This window comes from Microcaecilia unicolor, chromosome 3 (assembly GCF_901765095.1).
Source record: "Microcaecilia unicolor chromosome 3, aMicUni1.1, whole genome shotgun sequence".
Classification (NCBI taxonomy): domain Eukaryota; kingdom Metazoa; phylum Chordata; class Amphibia; order Gymnophiona; family Siphonopidae; genus Microcaecilia; species Microcaecilia unicolor.
The window spans coordinates 351,323,587-351,343,575 of record NC_044033.1 but is presented as its reverse complement, the minus strand read 5'-3'; the positions used below and the strand labels follow the sequence as shown (position 1 = coordinate 351,343,575).

Genomic DNA, 19,989 nt, shown 5'->3' with positions numbered 1-19,989 from the left:
AATGACTACGGTAGCAATAGAGAGTAAGGGTACGGAGCAAGTGAGTAGGGGTTAGGAGGTCAGGACACCATCATAAAGGTGGGCTTTTATTCTATATATGAATACAGCCATAGACACACCCTTGTGAAACTCCTCCCCCCACCTCCCTCCTCCTGCCCCCCCCCCCCCCCCACTCCTCACCTCCCTCCTCCTGGCCCCAACTTGTATAGCACAGTGTAGTTGAGCACAACAGCTACCCCAGCTTCATAATGGTCGACCTACCTGAGCCGTCAGGCTGTGCCGAGGTGTCAAGGGACCCGATCCCGTGGATGCCCTCCTGGGGTAGGAGGGCGTGAACCATGAGCTCCATGGGGGTGAGGCTGGCGGTGTCATGTGATGCGGGATTGGCCCCAGCCTTCCTCCTCACATCCCGCCTCAGCTTGCGCCACTTGCACTTGCAGTCCTCCACGTCCCTTGCACAATGGAAGACTGCATTCAGCCGGTCACGTACCGCCTCCCATTCCCGCTGCTTGGTGGTTGCAGCCAGCCTCTGTCCTGTGGGAGCAAACAGATTGGCGTGCCGTTGCTCTATCTCCTGCACCAGGAGCTCCACCTCAGCATCTGAGAAATTACCCTTCCGGGTTAGGGGCTGACGTGGCGGCATTGTACCAATGAGTTTCGAAAATACGGAGAGGGGCGTCTAAATAGTCGCCAGGAACGCCCATTTTGCAACGGGATAGGCGTGTCTGATATGGGCGCTTTAATTTCGATTATACACAAATTTCCTAAACTTGTCCAGCTGAGGTAGCGATTTGGGCCGTGTGATTTCGATTCTCTACTGATTATGGGTAGATAAGTATGAGCATCCCCACCTGCCTTCCCTTTCTTGATTGCCATTTAAACTGGCATTTCCTGTGCTGGGACGTTTGCGGTTCTTATTAACATTAGTTTACAGTGTTTTACCGTTACTTATAATAACATTAGTGTTTGGCAATGTATGCTTGGGTAAACCTGTGTATTTTTTTTGGGGGGGGGGGGAGGGGGTTGTGATTTGTGGTGGCCCTCAGCCAACACGGCTTCCGTTTCCAGTCTTCCACATCCCGTGAGCCTCCCTTACTGTCTCCCATTCTCTCTACCTGGTAGAAGCAGGCAGTCTGTGGGAGCGAAGAGATTGGTAGAATGGCACCAAAGGAAGCACCCATCGGTAAGGGTCATTTCACTGACGCTGAAATTGAGCTAATGGTCCAGGAGATAGAAGCCGCACTACACAATCTGGCAACACACGTTCAAGGTAAGCTCATACTTCTCAGCCACCTCTTCTCTTTCTGCTCATAATCAAGGAGTGTCCATTCACTGTATGTAGTCTGCAGTTAACTCTTAGCTCTTTTTTCACCAGGTTCCTGTTCACAGATTGGAGGCCATCAGCGCCGTTCTGTGTGGTTTTGGCAGGTCCTTAATGCTGTGGGCCAGCTGTTGGATCTGCTGTATTGGTTCCCGGTAGGTTCCATCTTCCTTGTTTATGTGATGAACCTCAGTCCCCATTTATGAAGTGGCCACCCATTCTCAAGTTCGATAGGAGGGGGAGGGGGAATAATATATGCAATGAATGTCTTGACCACATTATTGAACACCGTCCTACAATCGTCCATAGTTATGGAACAACAACATTTCTAACGTGGTAGACTGCAAACTAGGTTCAAGGTGGCCACAGGTACTGCCTACTGAGCCCTTAAGACATGGTGAGGGAGAGGATTTGTGGTTACAGGTCCAAACCCAAATTACCTGCAGGTGGCTACAGCCTGGTGGCTGCAGTGGCCTAGTGGTTAGAGCACCAGCCTTGTAATCACAAGGTTGCCAGTTCAATTCTTACTGCTGCTCCTTGTGATCTAGGGCAAGTCACTGAACCCTCCATTGGCTCAGGTCCAAACTTAGAGTCATCCTGGGACAGAGAACAACCCAGAATACCTGAATGTAACTCTCCTTGAGCTACTACTGGAAAAAGTGTGAGCAAACATCCAAATAATGAACACCATATTTATTTGTGCCCTTCTGTAACTCTTGTATTATATTGCAACTGTGATGAAGTAACCATCCATCTAATGGTTTTCCCATTGTTTTCCCTTTTCTCCTCAGCACTATATACCATTGCTGATGCATTGAATGTGAAAAGATGAGCCAGCTGTTTGTAGCTCCTTTGTGGGCCCCCCCACCATTGTGGTTTGGTTGTGGGTAAGGGTGTGTGGCAATCAGAGAGCAAACATCGTCTATGTGCTACCTAGGGTTATGTGCAAGTTTCTACTTGGCAGATCACAAGTGCTAGACAACAAATCTATTATTTATGCCACTCTGTGCTGTGGGGCTGTATGGTAAGGGGGAGGGAGAGAGGCTGGATGGCCATTTGTGTTCCTCAACAGTAATAGCCATCCAGCCTCCCCAGCCCACCCCCTTGCACATACGGCCATGCAGGTTGGAATGAACAGGTGGGCTCCTGTATGGGCACCATTATCACAGACATGCATCAACTTTCTCATTCACACTTCACATTTCATGCAATGCATATTGCTGCCTCCTCTCACATCAACACCACCATTTGGTTATATGTAATGCACAAGGTACAGACACACACACCCTGTTATAAGAAATAGGAAAAATATATTTTTGTACAAACCAACCCCAACAATTTCCCCCCCCCCCCACCTCTACAACCCCCCAAGAAACAAATCCCCACAACCCCAACATATCCCCCACCACAACAAATCCCCCCAACCCATACATATCCCCCCACTCCCCACCCCCAAATCCAGCATATCCCCCCTCCACCACAACTCCCCACAACCCATACATTTCTCCCCACCCCCAAATCCAACAATTCCCCCCCCCCCCCAAAGTCTCTCAAGGGCAGCCCTGCCCTCTTAGCAAGGCCCTCTGTAGCAGGGTAATGAGCAGCACCAGCAGCACCCTCAGTGGGCCGTGGAGCTGCTCATTACCCTGCCTTAGGGCTCTGAGCTCCTGCAGCAGCTGGTACTGCCCATCTACCAGCTGCTGCAGGAGGCGCAGGGCTGGAGCTGGGCCAAAGGCTGGAGCTGGGCCAAGGGCTGGAGATGGCCCAGGGGCTGGAGGTGGGCCAGGGGATGGAGCTGGCCCAGGGGATGGAGATGACTCAGTGGATGGAGGTGGCCCAGGGGATGGAGATGGCTCAGATGGAGCTGGCCCAGGGGATGGAGATGGCTCAGTAGTGGATGGAGCTCCAGATGGGGAGGGGTCCTCCATAATGTCCTCATCAATGATGAGGATCCCCTCCTCCTCCTCCTGGTGGGCCTCCTTCTCCTCCAGGTGGCCCTCCTGATCCGCCTCCTGCTGGTGCTGGAGCCCTGTGTATGTAAAAGGAGTGTGGTTGAGATCAGCACATGCAACATGGCTTGCATAGTGCAGTAGCTGGGTGGCCTGAGGCGGGGGATGGGGCAAGGTGTGGTGAGGCGTGGCCTATACCCGTGGGGACTGAGATGCATTAGATGACATGACAAGGAACCCTGGAAGCTGCTCTGACACAGACCACACAGAACATGTTGGCAGACCACACTCATTGCTGACCAGCATGTTTGCATTCTGATATGTGACGACGGTTTGCTGACCTGTTTTTGTGTTTTTTATTGTTGGGGAGGGGGGCGTTGGGAAGGGTGTTTAGCACATAACTTTTACGTGAGGCCATGACATCCACTAAAAGTAGGGCCTCAGGCAGGACTACCAGGAAACACTATCCACCCACCCCAGAAAGGGGGATAGTAAAGTGAGGCATGTCATCTCATTCATCTCGGGGGGAGGGTCGATGGAAGTTGCAGCCACACTCATGGGAGGGCACCTGCAACCTGAGTCCTTGATGTGGGACAGATATGTTATTACTTAGTAGTTGGCTATTAGCCACATGGAAAGTGATATTGTACAGTACATTTGCATTATTCAATAAATACATTTACAAATGAGTACAGGTGTCCTGTTTTGAAGACTTACGTCGAGCCCTCAGGTGCCGTCGCACTACCCGGATGATGTGAGGGCTCTCCCGCCTCACACGCCGGAACCTCCTCCGGAGGGACTCCAGGTCCCTGTGAACCCCGAAGCATCTGTAAGATATAAGTTTGTAGAGCAGGAGTCGGGATGGTCCTTCTAGCCCTCTGCACACACATTCATTTGTCAATCAAATAGCAGAGAGGGTCAACACTGTTGGGGGGGAGGGGACATTCCATTGGTACAGATGCTCATAGGAGACACCTTTTTCAAATTTTTGGGAGTGCTAACCCCAGTGGAGATAAGCCCTCCCTGGACACATACAAGGAATTTATTCAATATTGGGAGTGCTCAAGCACCCACAGCAGCCACAGAGTCGGCTCCTGTGCAGATGATGCCATAGAGGTGGCCATGAGGCTAGAAAGTCCCGTTTGTATGCATTATAATTTATGCTTCTTAAACGACTAATATGTCTTATCATTACCATGTTATCAAGATCCTTCTGTATGCTATACATTTCTTTTGTTAAATGTTTCCACCAATCATGATGTATTGTAAGCCACATTGAGCCTGCAAAGAGGTGGGAAAATGTGGGATACAAATACAATAAATAAGTAAATAAAGAAATAAATTATTGTTGGGATGTGGGAATGGTTGTCCTTTCCAGTACATACATTTTATTACTGATTGTGCATGTACCCATATTACTCATTATCCTTGCATGCACACTCCAGTTACTGCTTACAATGATAACGAAGCTGTTATATGTGTAGGTACAGGAGGGGGACCTGATTGGGCGGTGGGGTGGCCCAAACACTTACCTTTCAAGCCTCTCCCTGATGCGGGATCAGGCTCTCATGGCCTGGATCCTGGGGGACAGGTGGTGATGGTGGATGAAGAGCCTGTGCCGGTCCCTAAGGCACAGCCGCACCAGCAGCAGGCTCTCAGCCTCACTGAAATTTGGCTCGCGTCGCAGGTGCGCCATATTTTTCAGTGAGAATAGGTGTTGGAAAACAAATGCCTTATATGGACGCCCTTGCGTGACGGACATCGTTTCGTGCACAGCTCCATGTATGGATTACCATCCTATATATGGCCCTATCAGCACGTGGACGCCGTCGTAATCATAGATGTCCTTGACGTGCATGAATGGTTGTTATGCGTGTGCGGGCCCTTCCTGCGTGCGGAACTTGCCTTATGTAGATTAGTATGAAGCACGCGAACCTTTTCACATATACACAATATGCATATAGCTGCATGTTCAGTAGGTACAGTGCATGCAGTTCCGGACATCGAGATAGGGCACATATGAGGAATATTCGGTGGAGCAACATGATCTTCCTGTATTTGACGCGTATGAATGTTCCTCATATTTCCCGTACCTGGATGTCCAGAATAGCATGCACTGTACTTGCGGTATAACAATGTACATTGTTTTACTACTTTCTGATTTGGTCATTTTCACCTGCGATAATTGAATGTATAAGGGCGCCCTATTTACTACCCTTTATATGCGCCCCTCATTTGGTCGTTTGCAACAGGGATAATCGATTATCGAAAAACGTCCATACTATTTTTCGATTATACCGGCCTGATTTTGGACGTTTTTGTAAGGACGTCCTAATGCGTACTTGGACGACCTTTCGATTATGCCCCTCCACATCAACCAGCTCACCTTTATCCACGTTTGTTCAACCCTTCAAAGAAATGTAGTAAATTGGTGAGGCAAGATTTCCCTTCACTAAGGGGTCCTTTTACAAAGGCGTTCTGAAAAATGGCTTGCGGTAATGTAGGTGCGGGTTTTGGGCGCACACCGATCCATTTTTTTAGCGCACCTGTAAAAAAGGCCTTTTTAAAATTTTTGCCGAAAATGGATGTGCAGCAAAATGAAAATTGCCGCGCGTCCATTTTGGATCTGAGACCTTACCGCCAGCCATTGACCTAGCGGTAAAGACTCGTGCGGTAACCGGGCGGTAATGACCTACTCACGCCAAATGCCACTTGGCACACATCCGTTATGCGCGCCCAAAAATAAAAAATATTTTTTAGGCACATGTATCGGACGTGCACCAAAAATGAAATTACTGCAAGAGCCACGCCCAGTAACTACATTTTGGTATGCGTTTGGGTGCACGTAAATGCTTACACAACTTAGTAAAAGGGCCCCTGAATCCATGTTGGCTTTGTCTCATTAATCCATGCTCATATGCTTTTTAATTTTGTTCTTTATAATAGTCTCTACCATTTTGCTCGTTACCGACGTCAGGCTCACCAGTCTGTTATTTCCCGGATCACCTCTGGAACCCTTTTTAAAAATCGGCGTTACATTGGCCACCCTCCAATCTTCCGGTGCCATGCTTGATTTTGAAGATAAATTACATATTACTAACAATAGCTGTGCAAGTTCATTTTTCAATTCTATATGTACGCTGGGATGTATACCATCAGGTCTAGGCGATTTGCTACTCTTCAGTTTGTGAAATTGCCCCATTACATCTTCCAGGTTTACAGAAATTTGATTTAGTTTCTCTGACTCGTCAACATTGAATACCATTTCTGGCACCGATATCTCTCCCACATCTTCCTTGGTGAAGACCGAAGCAAAGAATTCATTTAATCTCTCTGCTATGGCCTTGTCTTCCCTGAGTACCCTTTTACCCATCGGCATAGCCGCCGAGAGGGGGGGGGCAGGGGGGACGAAATTCCCCGGGCCCGGCGCCACAGGCCCACCCGCCCTCCGTTGTCGACCGTCTGCCACTGGGCCGGGCCCCCTGCATTGAAATCACAGTGCCTCTCACCTCCGTGTGAAAGCGCTGCAGGCAGCAGGGCAGCAAATTGCCTCCCTTCGGGCCTCCTTCCCTCCCTGTGTCCCGCCCTCGTCTGACGTAGCTTCCGCGAGGGTGGGACACAAGGAGGGAAGGAGGGCCGAAGGCAGGTGATCTGCTGCCCTGCTGCCTGCAGCGCTTTCACACGGAGGTGAGAGGCGCTGTGATTTCAATGCAGTGGGCCTGTTGGAGAGGGGGGAGCGGCGGCAACCTCGGGGGAGGAAGCCCCGGCCCAGTCTCTCGACGGCCCTGCCCCTCGGTCATCTAATAGTTCAACTGACTCTTTTGCTGGCTTCTTGCTTTTAATATACCTAAAAAAGTATACTGTGTTGAACAGGATTCCCAATGTGATAGCCGGTTTTGGCAGTCAGTTCTAAAGAATTTGTTCAGTGTCTAGAATCCAACTCCACCCTCCTAGACCCAGTTCTGTTCCAGGCTGCACCTCTACGTCCAGTATGTAAATAGTTTCAGGTTGATTGATTAACAGGCCTCGACATTTCAAGTCCCTATTCTCCCTGTGTTGTTTTCAGTGAGCCTGGTAGCTAGGTATTCCCATCCATGAGAGTATAACAGCTTGCTTGTCTTCGGAGAAAGTGAAGTTGCTTACCTGTAGCAGGTGTTCTCTGAGGAGTGCAGGCCAAGTATCCTCACATACCCTCCCACCTCCCCTTGAAATTGTATCCTTTTCCTTTTTGATCTGACTGAGGGGACAGTGCTCGCGTATCGGGCAGGAAAGCACCCATGCATGAGTGGTGCAATGCTGGTAGAAAGCTCTGTAAAACGTGGCTAGTCAGCTTCTGCACTGGGCTCCATTGGATGATGTCACCTATCTGTGAGAATACTTGGCCTGCTGTCTTCAGAGAACACCTGCTACAAGTAAGTAACTTCGCTTTATGTTAGTTTTTCCCTGATACCAAATTTGATTCTGTGCCATTAGGTTTTTAGAGAGTTATTTTTCCCCCAGATGGAGAGACATTTTCAATATTAGATATATAATTTCTTTCCAGCATTCTGTTGGTTTGCAAAGAATAAAAAAGACACACATAAATGAGATAAATTTCAAGAGTATAGAACTGAGACCTTTAATTCTGTATCTTGGTTTTTTTGTTGTTCTTTTCCTGTGAAACTTTAATGTGGTTAATTTATTATATTACCTACTTTATATTTATATGTGGTTTTTTTTAGCATACAACAGTGTTGCCTTTTATACTAATTGAGATGAGAACAACACATCATCAGTATCCCAGCAGGAGCTGTGGTCTTGCTGCAGTTTGCACCTTCTCTGTTGGCTATATATTATGGTAAGGACTTTCCGCATGCTGTGTTTTCATATCACTTTACCTTCTACATCTCTAAATTTGGGCACATTTTTCATTAAGGTTATAATCACTACCAGATCTGTACAGTGTGCCTCAATAGCTCCAAGACCTGAGCTTTGTCTGATTTCCCCTGATGCTTATATTTTTAGACAGTAAATGCCAAAACCTCACACAACAGGAATTTGTTGAGCAATCCTATGTAAGCAGTGGTCTTTCCAAGGCAACATTATGTTAACCTTTAGAACACAAAACATAAGAACTGCCAAACAGAATCAGACTGAAGGTTCATGTAACCTAGGATCCTGTCTCTGACAACGGCAAGTAATGGATATTTCTTAAATTGAATTGTTTTGGGGTTTTTACAAGTTTTGTATGATATTCTAGAAAACAAATTTAAGGGCAGGAAAATGTTTTGTGAGATCATTTTTAAACTCTGTCAATTTTTTTAAAATATAGTTGTAAAGGGGTTGCCACCCCTTTTCCTTTTCCTCTACAGCCCCACCCCCCAATCTTCTACAGACTTGTTTTTGTGATATAAAGTTCTCATATAGTTAATTGAAACCTGTATCCAAAATATGGGTGAGTATGCCTAGAATTGTGATTGAAATATCTATCCTCCCAAGATCTGCATGCTGGGAAGACAATAGCTAATGACATGTCCAAGGAGATGTGGTCATAGAATGAAGTATGAAGATAGTATAAAAACTCTTAGGAGGATGGGTTAATTGTCCTTCTGATCTTACTCCTCTAGTGCTAGGCAGGCTTGAAAAAAAGCCTGTGCTAATAGAGTGGTACCTGTAGCATGAAGAGAGCCAGCGTAGGTCAGGGCCATTGAGCACATATATTTATCACATAGTCGTATGGCAATCTATTTTAGCACATTAATAATTAACTATCTCTGTTTCCAATGGAAAAGCACAGAAAATGATAGCAGATAGACCATATGGCCCATCCAGTCTGCTTATCTACACCAACTACTAAGCACTTCAATCTCTTCCTTTCCCTCAAAGACATTCTGTACTTGTCCCATACTTTATTTAGTTTATATAGCATCCTCATTTCTACAACCTCCATTGGGAAGCTGTTCCTTGCATCCACAATCCTTTCCGTAAAGAAATATTTCCTTAGATTATACCTGAGTCTATCCACGTTCTCCCTCTATAATCCCTCATTCCAGAACTTCCTGTATGTAAAAGATACCTGCCTTCTATGAATTTATACCATGAACGTATTTAAATGTTTTTATCGTATCTCCCTGTGATGGAGTATGTAGAGTAAAAATTTAAAAATTAATTCCAAATCTGGCTACCCACTTGCGTATAAGACAAATCTCAATCAATGCTATACAAGTGCCGGACTCTTGTAATGAGTCTTACATTTACTAAGAGGCAGGAGAAAAAGACCTCAGTGGCTCAACTATTGAAATCAAGAATCTTTAATAACTTGCAATTATGCTGTTGAGCGATGTCTTCACAAATCTAAAAAAACCTCCTCCGTATTCATTTTATTTTAACAACTTTGGACCAGTTAGCCAGATGAGTTGCTATTTTCCAGCCAAATCTTTTGCTGTATATTTTAATTATAGTCAAGATAAAAGTAGAGGCAAAAAGCTAAAATAAAAAGATTTAATAGCTGAATATAGAAAAGTTGTTAAAATAAAATGAATACGGAGGAGGAGGTTTTGTAGACCCATGAAGATATCACTCAACAGATAAAGATTCTTGACTTTGATAGTTGAGCCACAGAGGTCTTTCCCTCCTACCTCTTAATAAATGTTATCTCAGACTCATCACAAGAGTCCAGCACTTGTATAATATTGATTGAGGTGTCTAGAATAAACCCAGTTCCCCTTAAGTACACTCCCTCACAGGACCACATTAAGAGAGACCTAACTCTAAACTGCTTTGCCAAGGGGATGTGGTCCAGCCAGGGGGATATAAAAACCCAGAGCAGGAACAATACAGAGAGGCCCAGAGCAGGAAGGAACAGCGCTTTATGGTAAACCTTCACAAGTTACTTGCAAGGAAGCAGAAGAACGACCGAAGTAGGAAAGTTCTCAGTTGCATGTTGTGAAATGCTGATCTTGTGACTTGACAGAAGCTGAGCCTTTCCTTGTTTGTTAAATGCTGAACTTTAAGTTGATACTCCTGTGTATTGGAGCTGAGTTACAAGTGGATTATGCTTATTCCTGAATTACCAGGTATACAACAGGAACAGGTCTGGATGTATAATTGATGGATAACCCAATAAAAATATTTTTTCCTGCTTTACAGTGTGTCATGCCTGTCTGTGGAAGGTCTGTGTCTTATGCCCGATAACACAACCACATATGCTCTTGACAGTGGGATCTGTGCTTCTCAGTTTAAAAGAAAGCAAATCCACTAACATTCAGGGCTCTGGATCTTACTATAACATAGAACCAGTTCTTGGACTAAATGGATTAGGCCTTCCCTAGGGAGGGACCTGAAAATCTTTAGTCATAACCGAGCAGGCAAGATTTTCTTGTTTATAACACTGCAGTGCAGGGAAAGTCTGGTCTGGAGTGACCACCCATAACCCCTACATAGCCTGTTGGGAGACTAGTTATTGTAAGTAGCGCTATAGAAATGATTAGTAGTAGTAGTAAATATAGGGGGCTAAAAGGAGCAAGAAATTCCAAGGGACAGCTAGGATCAAGAATGGCAGAGGGACTGGGTAGCCTTGCAACAGTACAACCAGAATAATCTCAACCTAGGGAATGGGTAGTATCTGATGACAGGAAAAGCAAAGCTAAGATGAAGGGCATGAGACCATTACAAGGGTTGGATGGTAAGAAAGCTAAGTTGGTAACAAGGCCCCAAGAGGAAGGCAGATGAGTGACCGGCCAAAGTCAAGGGAATTCAAGAGGTTAAGTCCTTTGATAAGGTCATAGAGCCAGATTCAAGTGCAGAAAATAAGCCTCAGGGAGGATAGAGCATGCAAGAGAGAAAAGGCAGCCCAACAAGAATGTACACAACTGCAAGAGTGAATAGGATACTAACTCAGCAGCTTGCAGTTTGCAATACAGGTGGAAATCTTGGAGACTAGAGAAGCAACTCAAGCAATAGGGCTCAGGTGGAAGTATCTAGAGCAAGTTATTAAAGGAGAAGGAGGACTGCGTAAGGAAGCTAAGACAAAGATGGATGAAATGTACATGTAATTAATGAACTAAAAAAACAAAGGGCTCAGGTCTTGAAAGAGAATGGAGAACTGTCTCACCAAGTAGATTTGAAGAGACAGATTGAGGAAGAATTAGAAACCAAGAATAGCCTTGTGAGTGCCTTACAAGTGCCAGCCGGGAGTTTGATCTGGTCTGGAGTACATCTGAGAAAGGCTGGACTTCAGGGTGTTGTGGTCAGAGCCATCAAGGAAGTTACTCAATGGAATAGAACCGAGATTGGAATAGAACCAAGATAACCAGAGCCTTGAGGGACAACTGTATAAAGAGAAAGGATTGCCTCATACAAAAGAGAACAAGGGGAATGTACAGAGGAATACCTGGACTTTACTGCATTTGAGGGAGGCCTTTAGGTGAGACAGAGAGGCCTGTACCCAGTTGAAGGAGCAACAGCTAGCGTAGAGGCTCAAATGCTGGGAGCCACAAGGTGAAACAGGCAGGGACAAGTAAAGGGCCAAGGGTGAACGTTAGGAAACAGGTACCTGAAACAAAAGAGGGAAAGGGTCCCCAGTCTGTTAAGAGGAAGGGACCAGGGACAGGTATCTGTAAAGGTGGAAACACTAAAAATCCTTAAGGAAAGATCAACCTCAAGTCCAATACAGAGCAGAACAGAGGGTAATCCAAAAGGAAAGGGATGATCCCAGAGTCCCAAGGATGTAATGTTAAAAGGAGTTGCTGAAAGCCAAGGAGAAAGCTGCTGGTAATAAGTACCATCAAACAGAAGTTTGGTGTGGAACCAGAGTGCTTGATAAGTAAGCTGGGGGGGGGGGCTCCTGTGCTAGTGTCAGTCCCTCATTCAACATGCTGGTGCTATAGGAACAGATTTATCCTGAAAAAGATAGGGGACATGACAACCAGTGGCGTAGCCAGACCCACCATTTTGGGTGGGCCCAGAACTAATATGGGTGGGCACTGTGCGTATGAGTAGTGTTTCTTGGGACACTACAAAATAATGCCTTAGAATACATTTGATGATAGATTTGTAAGTAGTCTGCATCAATATAAATCACATACGTAGATAATGGAAAAAACAACCAGTTACATTATCCCATATCTTAAACTTGACCAGGCTTAAGTCTGCAATAACAGAAAACATCTCATGACAAGATCCTGCAATATAACAGCAATGGCATATATCCTTCAAACATTGCTTTATAACAAACATTTAAAAATATAGAACTGAGAGCCAGTGGCGTACCTAGTGTATTTGACACCCGGGGCCGATCATTTTTTAACACCCTCTCCTCTATATGAAAATATTATTTTTACTAATATGAGTTACACAACAAGTATGTACCTAGTAAAGGCAGCATCTTAAACATTGCAGTGAGCACTAGAACACCAATACACCCATTGTAAAACTAAACAAGACATTAGTAAAAATGATCCTGCCAACAGAAAATCATGTCTTTTTCACAAACATAGAACACAGATACATCCTCACCAAGTATAGAATAAGTAACCACAAACTAAAATAGAAATATGTAGACAAAAATTAAACTGAACCCCCAAGAGGCCAGATTCCGCATACAATGCAACACCACAGAAACAGTGATGTATGTCTCCTAGTACTGTGCAAAATATAAAGAGCAAAAGTAAACTTGAAAAAACTGACAAATACCAATCAACACTTTACAAATTAAAAAACAGAAATAAAACAAAACATAGAAAATAAGATAATACCATTTTATTGGACTAATACTTTTTCAATTAGCTTTCAGAGGCCAAAACCTCCTTCCTCAGGTCAGTACAGTATACTGCTGTTACGGTCCTGTCCTGACCTAAGGATGGAGGTTTTGATCTCGGAAAGTTGGTCAAAAATGTAATAAAATAGTCCAACAAACATATCACCTTATTTTCATTTTCTGTTTATCACCACAGCTACAATACTACTTTATTCTAAGGTAAATAAATAAATACATCTTTTTTTTTTTCTACCTTTGTTGTCTCTGGTTTCTGCTTTCCTTGTCTTCTCTTCACTCTCTCCCTTCCATCCAGCATCTGTTCTCTTTCTGTCTCCCTTTCATCCAACTGTCTGCTTTCTCTGCCTCCTCCATCCACTGCCTGCCTTTTCTTTCCCTTCTGTCCTGCCTGTCTCCCTCTCTCCTTTTTACACGATTCATTCCAGTATCTCCCCCCTCTCCATCTTTATTTCTCCTCTCAATGTACTCTATCCATATCCATCTTCTGCTTATCTCCTGTATATTTGACTTTTTTTCTATGTCCACTGTCATTTCCTCTGACTCACTATCTCTCCTATCCATAACCTCCCCTCTGTGTCCCTGTCCCTATTCCCCTGTGTTCAGCATTTGCTCTCTGTGTTCCCATCCCTGTTCCGCCCCCCCCCCCCATGTTCAGAATCTGCCCTCTGTGTCCCCTTCCCATGTTCCTCACCCTTCTCTCTCTCTCTCTCTCTCTCCTGCACTCCCACCCCGGGGCCAGTATCTCTTTCCCTCTTCTCTCCCCTGCTTCATACTACTGCATCTCGTTCTCCCCCACCCCAGATCCAGCTTTTTCCCAGTCTCCTCTCCCTCATGCGTCCCACCTTTCTCTCCCCTCTTGCTTCCCTTTGGTCTGGCATCACTCTCACTCCTTTCTCCACCCCCCCCCCCCTTTTTCCCATTCCCCTGTCATTGCTTTCCTTCCTCTCTCCACCACTCTTTTCCCTTGGGTCTGACATCCCTCCACCCCCTCTCCCCTCAACATCCTGCACCCAAAAACTACCCCTCTGCAAACTGCCCCAGCTTTAAAAACTATTGTACTTCCATCTTACTAATAGCCCCATATATTAAAAAAACGCACCCCACAATGATCCCCCAAGCAATTGCCTTAGCCCTGCAAGTTGCAACTGCACCTCATCCAAGCACCTCCCCCAAAATAGCCCCCACCTTTGCCTCAACCCATTGCAAACTGCCTCAAAATGCACTACCGGCCGTCGTCCCAAAATGGCCTGTGCAAGCCTGAGCGCGAGCGGGCGCCGAGTTGGGCAGCGTGACGTCACGGAACTCCATGAAGCACCGCACCAGTCCGCACGGAAGACATCCATGGATGGCAGCATAACGGCATAACGACCTGCACCCGCTCTCGGTAGACGCCACTGCTGAGAGCTGCCTGCTGCTTGGACTGGAACCACGACTACAGCCGAATCCCGATTGGAGCATCAAGAGAAACTGGGTGGGCCTGAACTGTGATTGGGTGGGCCTGGGCCCACCCAGGCCCACCCGTAGCTACGCCCCTGATGACAACTAAAGCACAGAAGAAAGATAAAGACAAATCAAGGCCTCTGGATCCCAATATGGCAGAACATGAGGCCACTAGCATTCCAAATACAGAAACTTTGATACCCTTCCATAAGAACATAAGAATAGCCATACTGGGGTCAGATCATTGGAAACATAGAAACATGACGGCAGATAAAGGCTATATGACCCATCTAGTCTGCCCATCCTCTGTAACCCCCCATTTGTCCATCTAGCCCAGTATCCTGTTTCCCACAGTGGCCAAGCCAGTACCTGGCAGAAACTCAAATAGTGGCAACATTCCATGCTACTAATCCCAGGACAAGCAGTAGCTTCCCCATGTCTTTTCCTCCAGGAATTTGTCCACACCTCTTTTAAACCCAGATATGTTAACCGCTGTTACTACATCCTCTGGCAAAGAGTTTCAGAGCTTAACTATTCGTTGAGTGAAAAAAATATTTCCTCCTATTAGTTTTAAAAGTATTTCCATGCAACTTCCTTTAGTGTCCCCTAGTCTTTCTACTTTTGGAATGAGAAAAAATCGATTCACTTCTTCTCGTTCTACACCACTCAGGATTTTGTTATTAACGGAATCGGTAGTGCAGCTTCATGATATGCGGCTTGAATGCCTCTCTGTGCAGTTATATAAGTTAATTAAATTACTAGCAGAATTACATGCAAAAACGACTGAAATGTAGAAATTCATGTCAAATGTGAAAGATATGTTGTGACTGGCTCAAACACAAGTTGTGCATTTAACAAAAAAGGCAGACCTAGAAAACAGGTCTAGAAGGAATAACCTGAGGTTTGTGAGTTTTCCAGAATCACTTATAGATGCAGAACTCCCTGTATTTCTAGGAAAATGGCTTCTGCATGAGTTTGTTCTTGCACCACACTTGAGAGACCTGAAAGTAGAGCAAGCACATAGAATGGGCTGCGGGGACAATGCAAAACCTAAGCCACAAGTGGTCATAAAGAAGTTGTTAAACAATGCGCACAAAGCAACAATCCTGAATATCTATAAAAACAAACTTATTGGGGGTGAACTGTGAAGGGAAACATACATTTTTCCTGACTATTCAGCTGTTATCTCAGCCAGCCAAAGGGCTTTTCAGCCATTATTCTCCAGATTCTATAAACAGCTGCTGTCTCGGCTAGCCAAAGGGCTTTTCAGCCATTATTCCCCGAATTCTATAAACTGCGACTAAAGTTCCGTGAGCAAATCAGCACACGTAGCCAATTTGTGCATGGAACTTAATTGGTTTAGCAAGCCAGTCAGCATCAGTAATTGGATGTGTCAGTAATTGGATGTTAAGCAATTATTGGTACTAATTGCTACTAATTAGGATTTACATGCATAGCTCACTAAGGGCCCTTTTACTAAGCTGCGTAAGCGTCTACGTATGCCCAATGTGCGCCAAAATGGAGTTACTGCCCGACTACCCTGTGGCTCTTAACAATAATTTCATTTTTGGTGCGTGTCCGATACGCACGTCTGAAAAATATTTTTTATTTTCGGGTGCATGCCAAGTGGCATTTCACGCGCGTAGGTCATTACCTCCCAGATTCTTTACCACAGGGTCAATGGCTGGCGATAAGGTCTCAGACCCAAAATGGACATGCAGCAATTTTGATTTTGCCGCACGTTCGTTTTCAGCAAAAAAGGGCATATTTTATGTAGTGCGCTTAAAAAATAATTCTGCACTCGCCCAAAACACGCGTCTACACTACCGCAGGCCATTTTTCAGTGCACCTTTGTAAAAGGACCCCTAAGTGATGTGCTGGACTGTGTGGATCTCAAAAGGGCGCGCGGTCATGGGAAGGGTATGGGTATGGGTAGGTCATGAGCATTCTTAAAATTTATGTGCACTGTTACAGTATAGGCCTGATCTGTGCCTAAATAAGATATGCATTTACACCAGGTTTTAGTTGGTGTAAATGCGAACGCCTAAATTTTAGTCTCGGGATGGCTTCTACGCCTATTCTATAAACCGCACCTAACTTTAGGCGAGGTTTATAGAATACTTCTAAGTGCAGGCGTTTTTTGCTCCAATTTTTTGGTGCTTTATGTAGAATCTGGCCCTATGTGCACTAGAGAATGACACGGGGATGGGGACGGGGACAGAGCTTGCGGACATGGGGTGGGGACGGGGACAGAGTCCACAAGGACAGGACGGGGACAGAGTCCATAGGGACGGGGACAAACTTTGTCCCTCGTGTCATTTTCTACTTTGAAGCCTGTTAATGAACTGGACTGTTATTTATATTTGAGTGAAGACTACAATGATATTTTGATTTTTTGGAAAAACAAGCAAACATGCTGGCCACAACTAGCAAAATTTGCATGGGAGATCCTGTACATTCTGCTACCAGCTCTAAGAAGACATCTTCTATTGCAGGGAGGACTGTGAAAGACAGGAGAGCTAGACTGAATCTTGAGATTGTTAATGACTTGTTATTCATCCACAGATTTAAAAATCATAATGGTGCTTCATGGGGCATATTTCTCCCCTCTAGGGCATACAGAACGGGTTGTATTTTGTACCCCTGGACATTTTAACAGGGTGGATTAGGATTCCTTTGTGTAGTAGAAATCAGCTGTTGTTGGGGTTGGAAGGGTGGTGGTGGTGGTGAGGAGGAGGGTTATTATAGCTGCTTGTTATTGTTTTCTATTTGTAATTTATACTCAACAGTTGCACAGCATATTGTTTCTTTTTATACTTTAATAAAAAGATTTAAATATAAAATCATAAGTGTTTGAAGCTTCTATAAATGAGTAGAGAGCCCACGGTGCAGGGATGGGGACAGAACCTGCTGGGACAGAAGCAGGGTCTGCAGGGATGGGGTGGGGACCGAGACAGAACCCATGGGGGCGGGGATGGGGACAAACTTTGTCCCCGTGTCATTCTCTAATGTGCACAGTTGGTCAAAAAGAATATAAAAATTTGCATTTCTTTAGCAGGCAACCTTGCGCATAACACAGGGAGACCAGCCTATAAAACTGTGTATCAGAGTGAAAAGCAGAAAAGGCGATGCAAAATTTATTAGCCAAGGATAAAAATGCTGGCTTATCCTGGAGTCTGTTTGATTACTGCAAATTTATTCTTTGCTCATTGCTGTTCTGTGAAAAGTATTAACATGTTTATTACCTTGATAGTTTTGTTTTTTATGAAGACCTTTAGTTAACATCAGTGTCTAGATATAAAGTTTAAGGCACTAACTGCTATATTGTCATCTATGTTATATGGTGGTCTGGAATTTATAAGCTGGTGATTTTTGCCCTTCCTCAGTGAGGGGTCGTTTTACAAAGGCATGCTGAAAAAATGGCTTGCTGTAGTGCAGGCGCAGGTTTTGGGCACGCTTTGATCCATTCTTTATTGCACCTATAAAGAAGGCCTTTTTTTGCCAAAAATGTACACGCAACAAAATGAAAATTGTTGCGCGTCCATTTTAGGTCTGAGACCTTACCGCCAGCCAGACTCACGCAGTAACCGGGCGGTAATGACCTACGTGTGCCAAATGCCACTTGGCACGTGTCCATTACGTGCGTCCGAAAATAAAAAAATATTTTTCAGATGCGCCTGTCAGACATGCGCCAAAAATGAAATTACCACAAGAGCCACGCAGTAGTCTGGTGGTAACTCCATTTTGGTGCACATTGGGTGAGCGTAGACACTTACGTGGCTTAGTAAAAGGACTCCTGAGGGAGGGCAAAATCTATGTCATGCATATTTATTGTGGATATCCTGAAAATCTGGCTAGCTGCGTGTGTCCCAAGAACTGGGCTGAAAACCCCTGCTGTAAGGGTTTATATAATACTATTGTAATTGCAAACCCCCTTTCAGTGAATGCATAGTCAAGGAATGGACATTTGAATGGGGGGAGGCAGTGGCATACCAAGGGGAGGCGGTGGGGGCGGTCCACCCAGGGTGCACGCCGCTGGGGGGGTGCCGCGGCGCGCGCCTGTTGCCCTGTCTCAGTCCGAGAAAGTTCGCAATTCGCATGTGTTCACTGCTCCCTCTGAGTCTGCCCCGGAACAGGTTACTTCCTGTTCCGGGGCAGACTCAGAGGGAGCAGTGAACACATGTGAATTGCGAACTTTCTCGGAGACAGGGCAACAGGCGCGCGCCGCGGCACCCCCCCCCCCCCCCCCCAGCGGCCTGCATCCGGGGGGGGGTGTCATTTCACCGGGGGGGCCCGCTGCACCCAGGGGAGGGGCACATCGGCGATCCGCCCCAGGTGTCAGCTAGGGTTGGAACGCCACTGGGGGGAGGGATCAGTAGCACTTGTGCCATCATGAGTGTAGGGACCAGTCAGTTTTCTTCATTTAGTTCTGTTAGATTTTTACAGAGGGGCGCTGGAGTCCTGCCATGTGATCTTACCTAGGTGCAGTGGTGTGCTGGAGCCGGCTCGCACCGGCTCACAAGAGCCGGTTGTTAAATTTTTAAAGCTCTTGCGAGCCGGTTGTTCTGGCAGGCGAGCCGGCTCCCAGGGGCAGCGCAACCCAGCGGTAAGTGAGGTAAGCATGGCAGGATGGTGCCACAAGCCATGCTTACCTCACCTCCCGCCGCTCTGGGGGGGGTTAAAATCATTGATTTACCTCCGTCGCAGCAGCCGCAGTGAAAGCCTGTCTCTAGTCTTCCCTTCGTTCCCATCAGTGTCCCACCTTCTTCTGACGTCATTTCCTCTTTCCACGAGGGCAGGACACAGACAGGAAATTAAGGGAAGACTAGAGACGGGCTTTCACTGCGGCTGCTGGGATGGAGGTAAATCAATGTTTTAAACCCCCCCCCCCCCCCCCCAGGATGGCTGGAGCAAAAAGAGGGATGTTAGTGGGGAGAAGAGGGCGGGCAGGTGGACATTGGAGTGGGAGGGCAGGGGAGAGAGGAGCATCGAAGCCATCAATGGATATGGATGGGAAGGCAGGGCCCAGGGAGAGAGGAGAAATTGCTGGACATGGAGGGGAGGGCAGGGGAGAGAGGACAGCTGCTGGATATGAATGGATGGAGGGGGGGCAGGGGAGAGAAGAGAATCGCTGGGTATGGGTGGCTGGAGGGGAGACAGGGGAGAGAAGAGAATTGCTGGGTATGGATGGCTGGAGGGAGGCAGGGCAGAGAAGAGAATCGCTGGGTATGGATGGCTGGAGGGGGGCAGGGGAGAGAAGAGAATTGCTGGGTATGGATGGCTGGAGGGGGGCAGGGGAGAGAAGAGAATCGCTGGGTATGGATGGGTAGAGGGGGGCAGGGGAGAGAAGAGAATCGCTGGGTATGGATGGGTAGAGGGGGGCAGGGGAGAGAAGAGAATCGCTGGGTATGGATGGATGGAGGGGGGCAGGGGAGAGAAGAAAATTGCTGGATATGGATGGATGGATGGATGGCAGGCAGGGAAGAGGACAGTTGCTGGACATGGGTGGATGGAGGGGAGGGCAG

The 19,989-nt window shown here is 46.2% G+C and overlaps 1 protein-coding gene across 1 annotated transcript in view; it reads left to right on the top strand.

Moving 5' to 3' along the window:
* AIG1 (androgen induced 1) overlaps nt 1–19,989 on the top strand; it is a 241,340-nt gene that overhangs the window by 180,901 nt on the left and 40,450 nt on the right. The window contains exon 4 of the mRNA XM_030198497.1: nt 7,992–8,107. Within this exon, the coding sequence (XP_030054357.1) occupies nt 7,992–8,107 (116 nt within the window). The remainder of the gene's footprint in view (nt 1–7,991; nt 8,108–19,989) is intronic.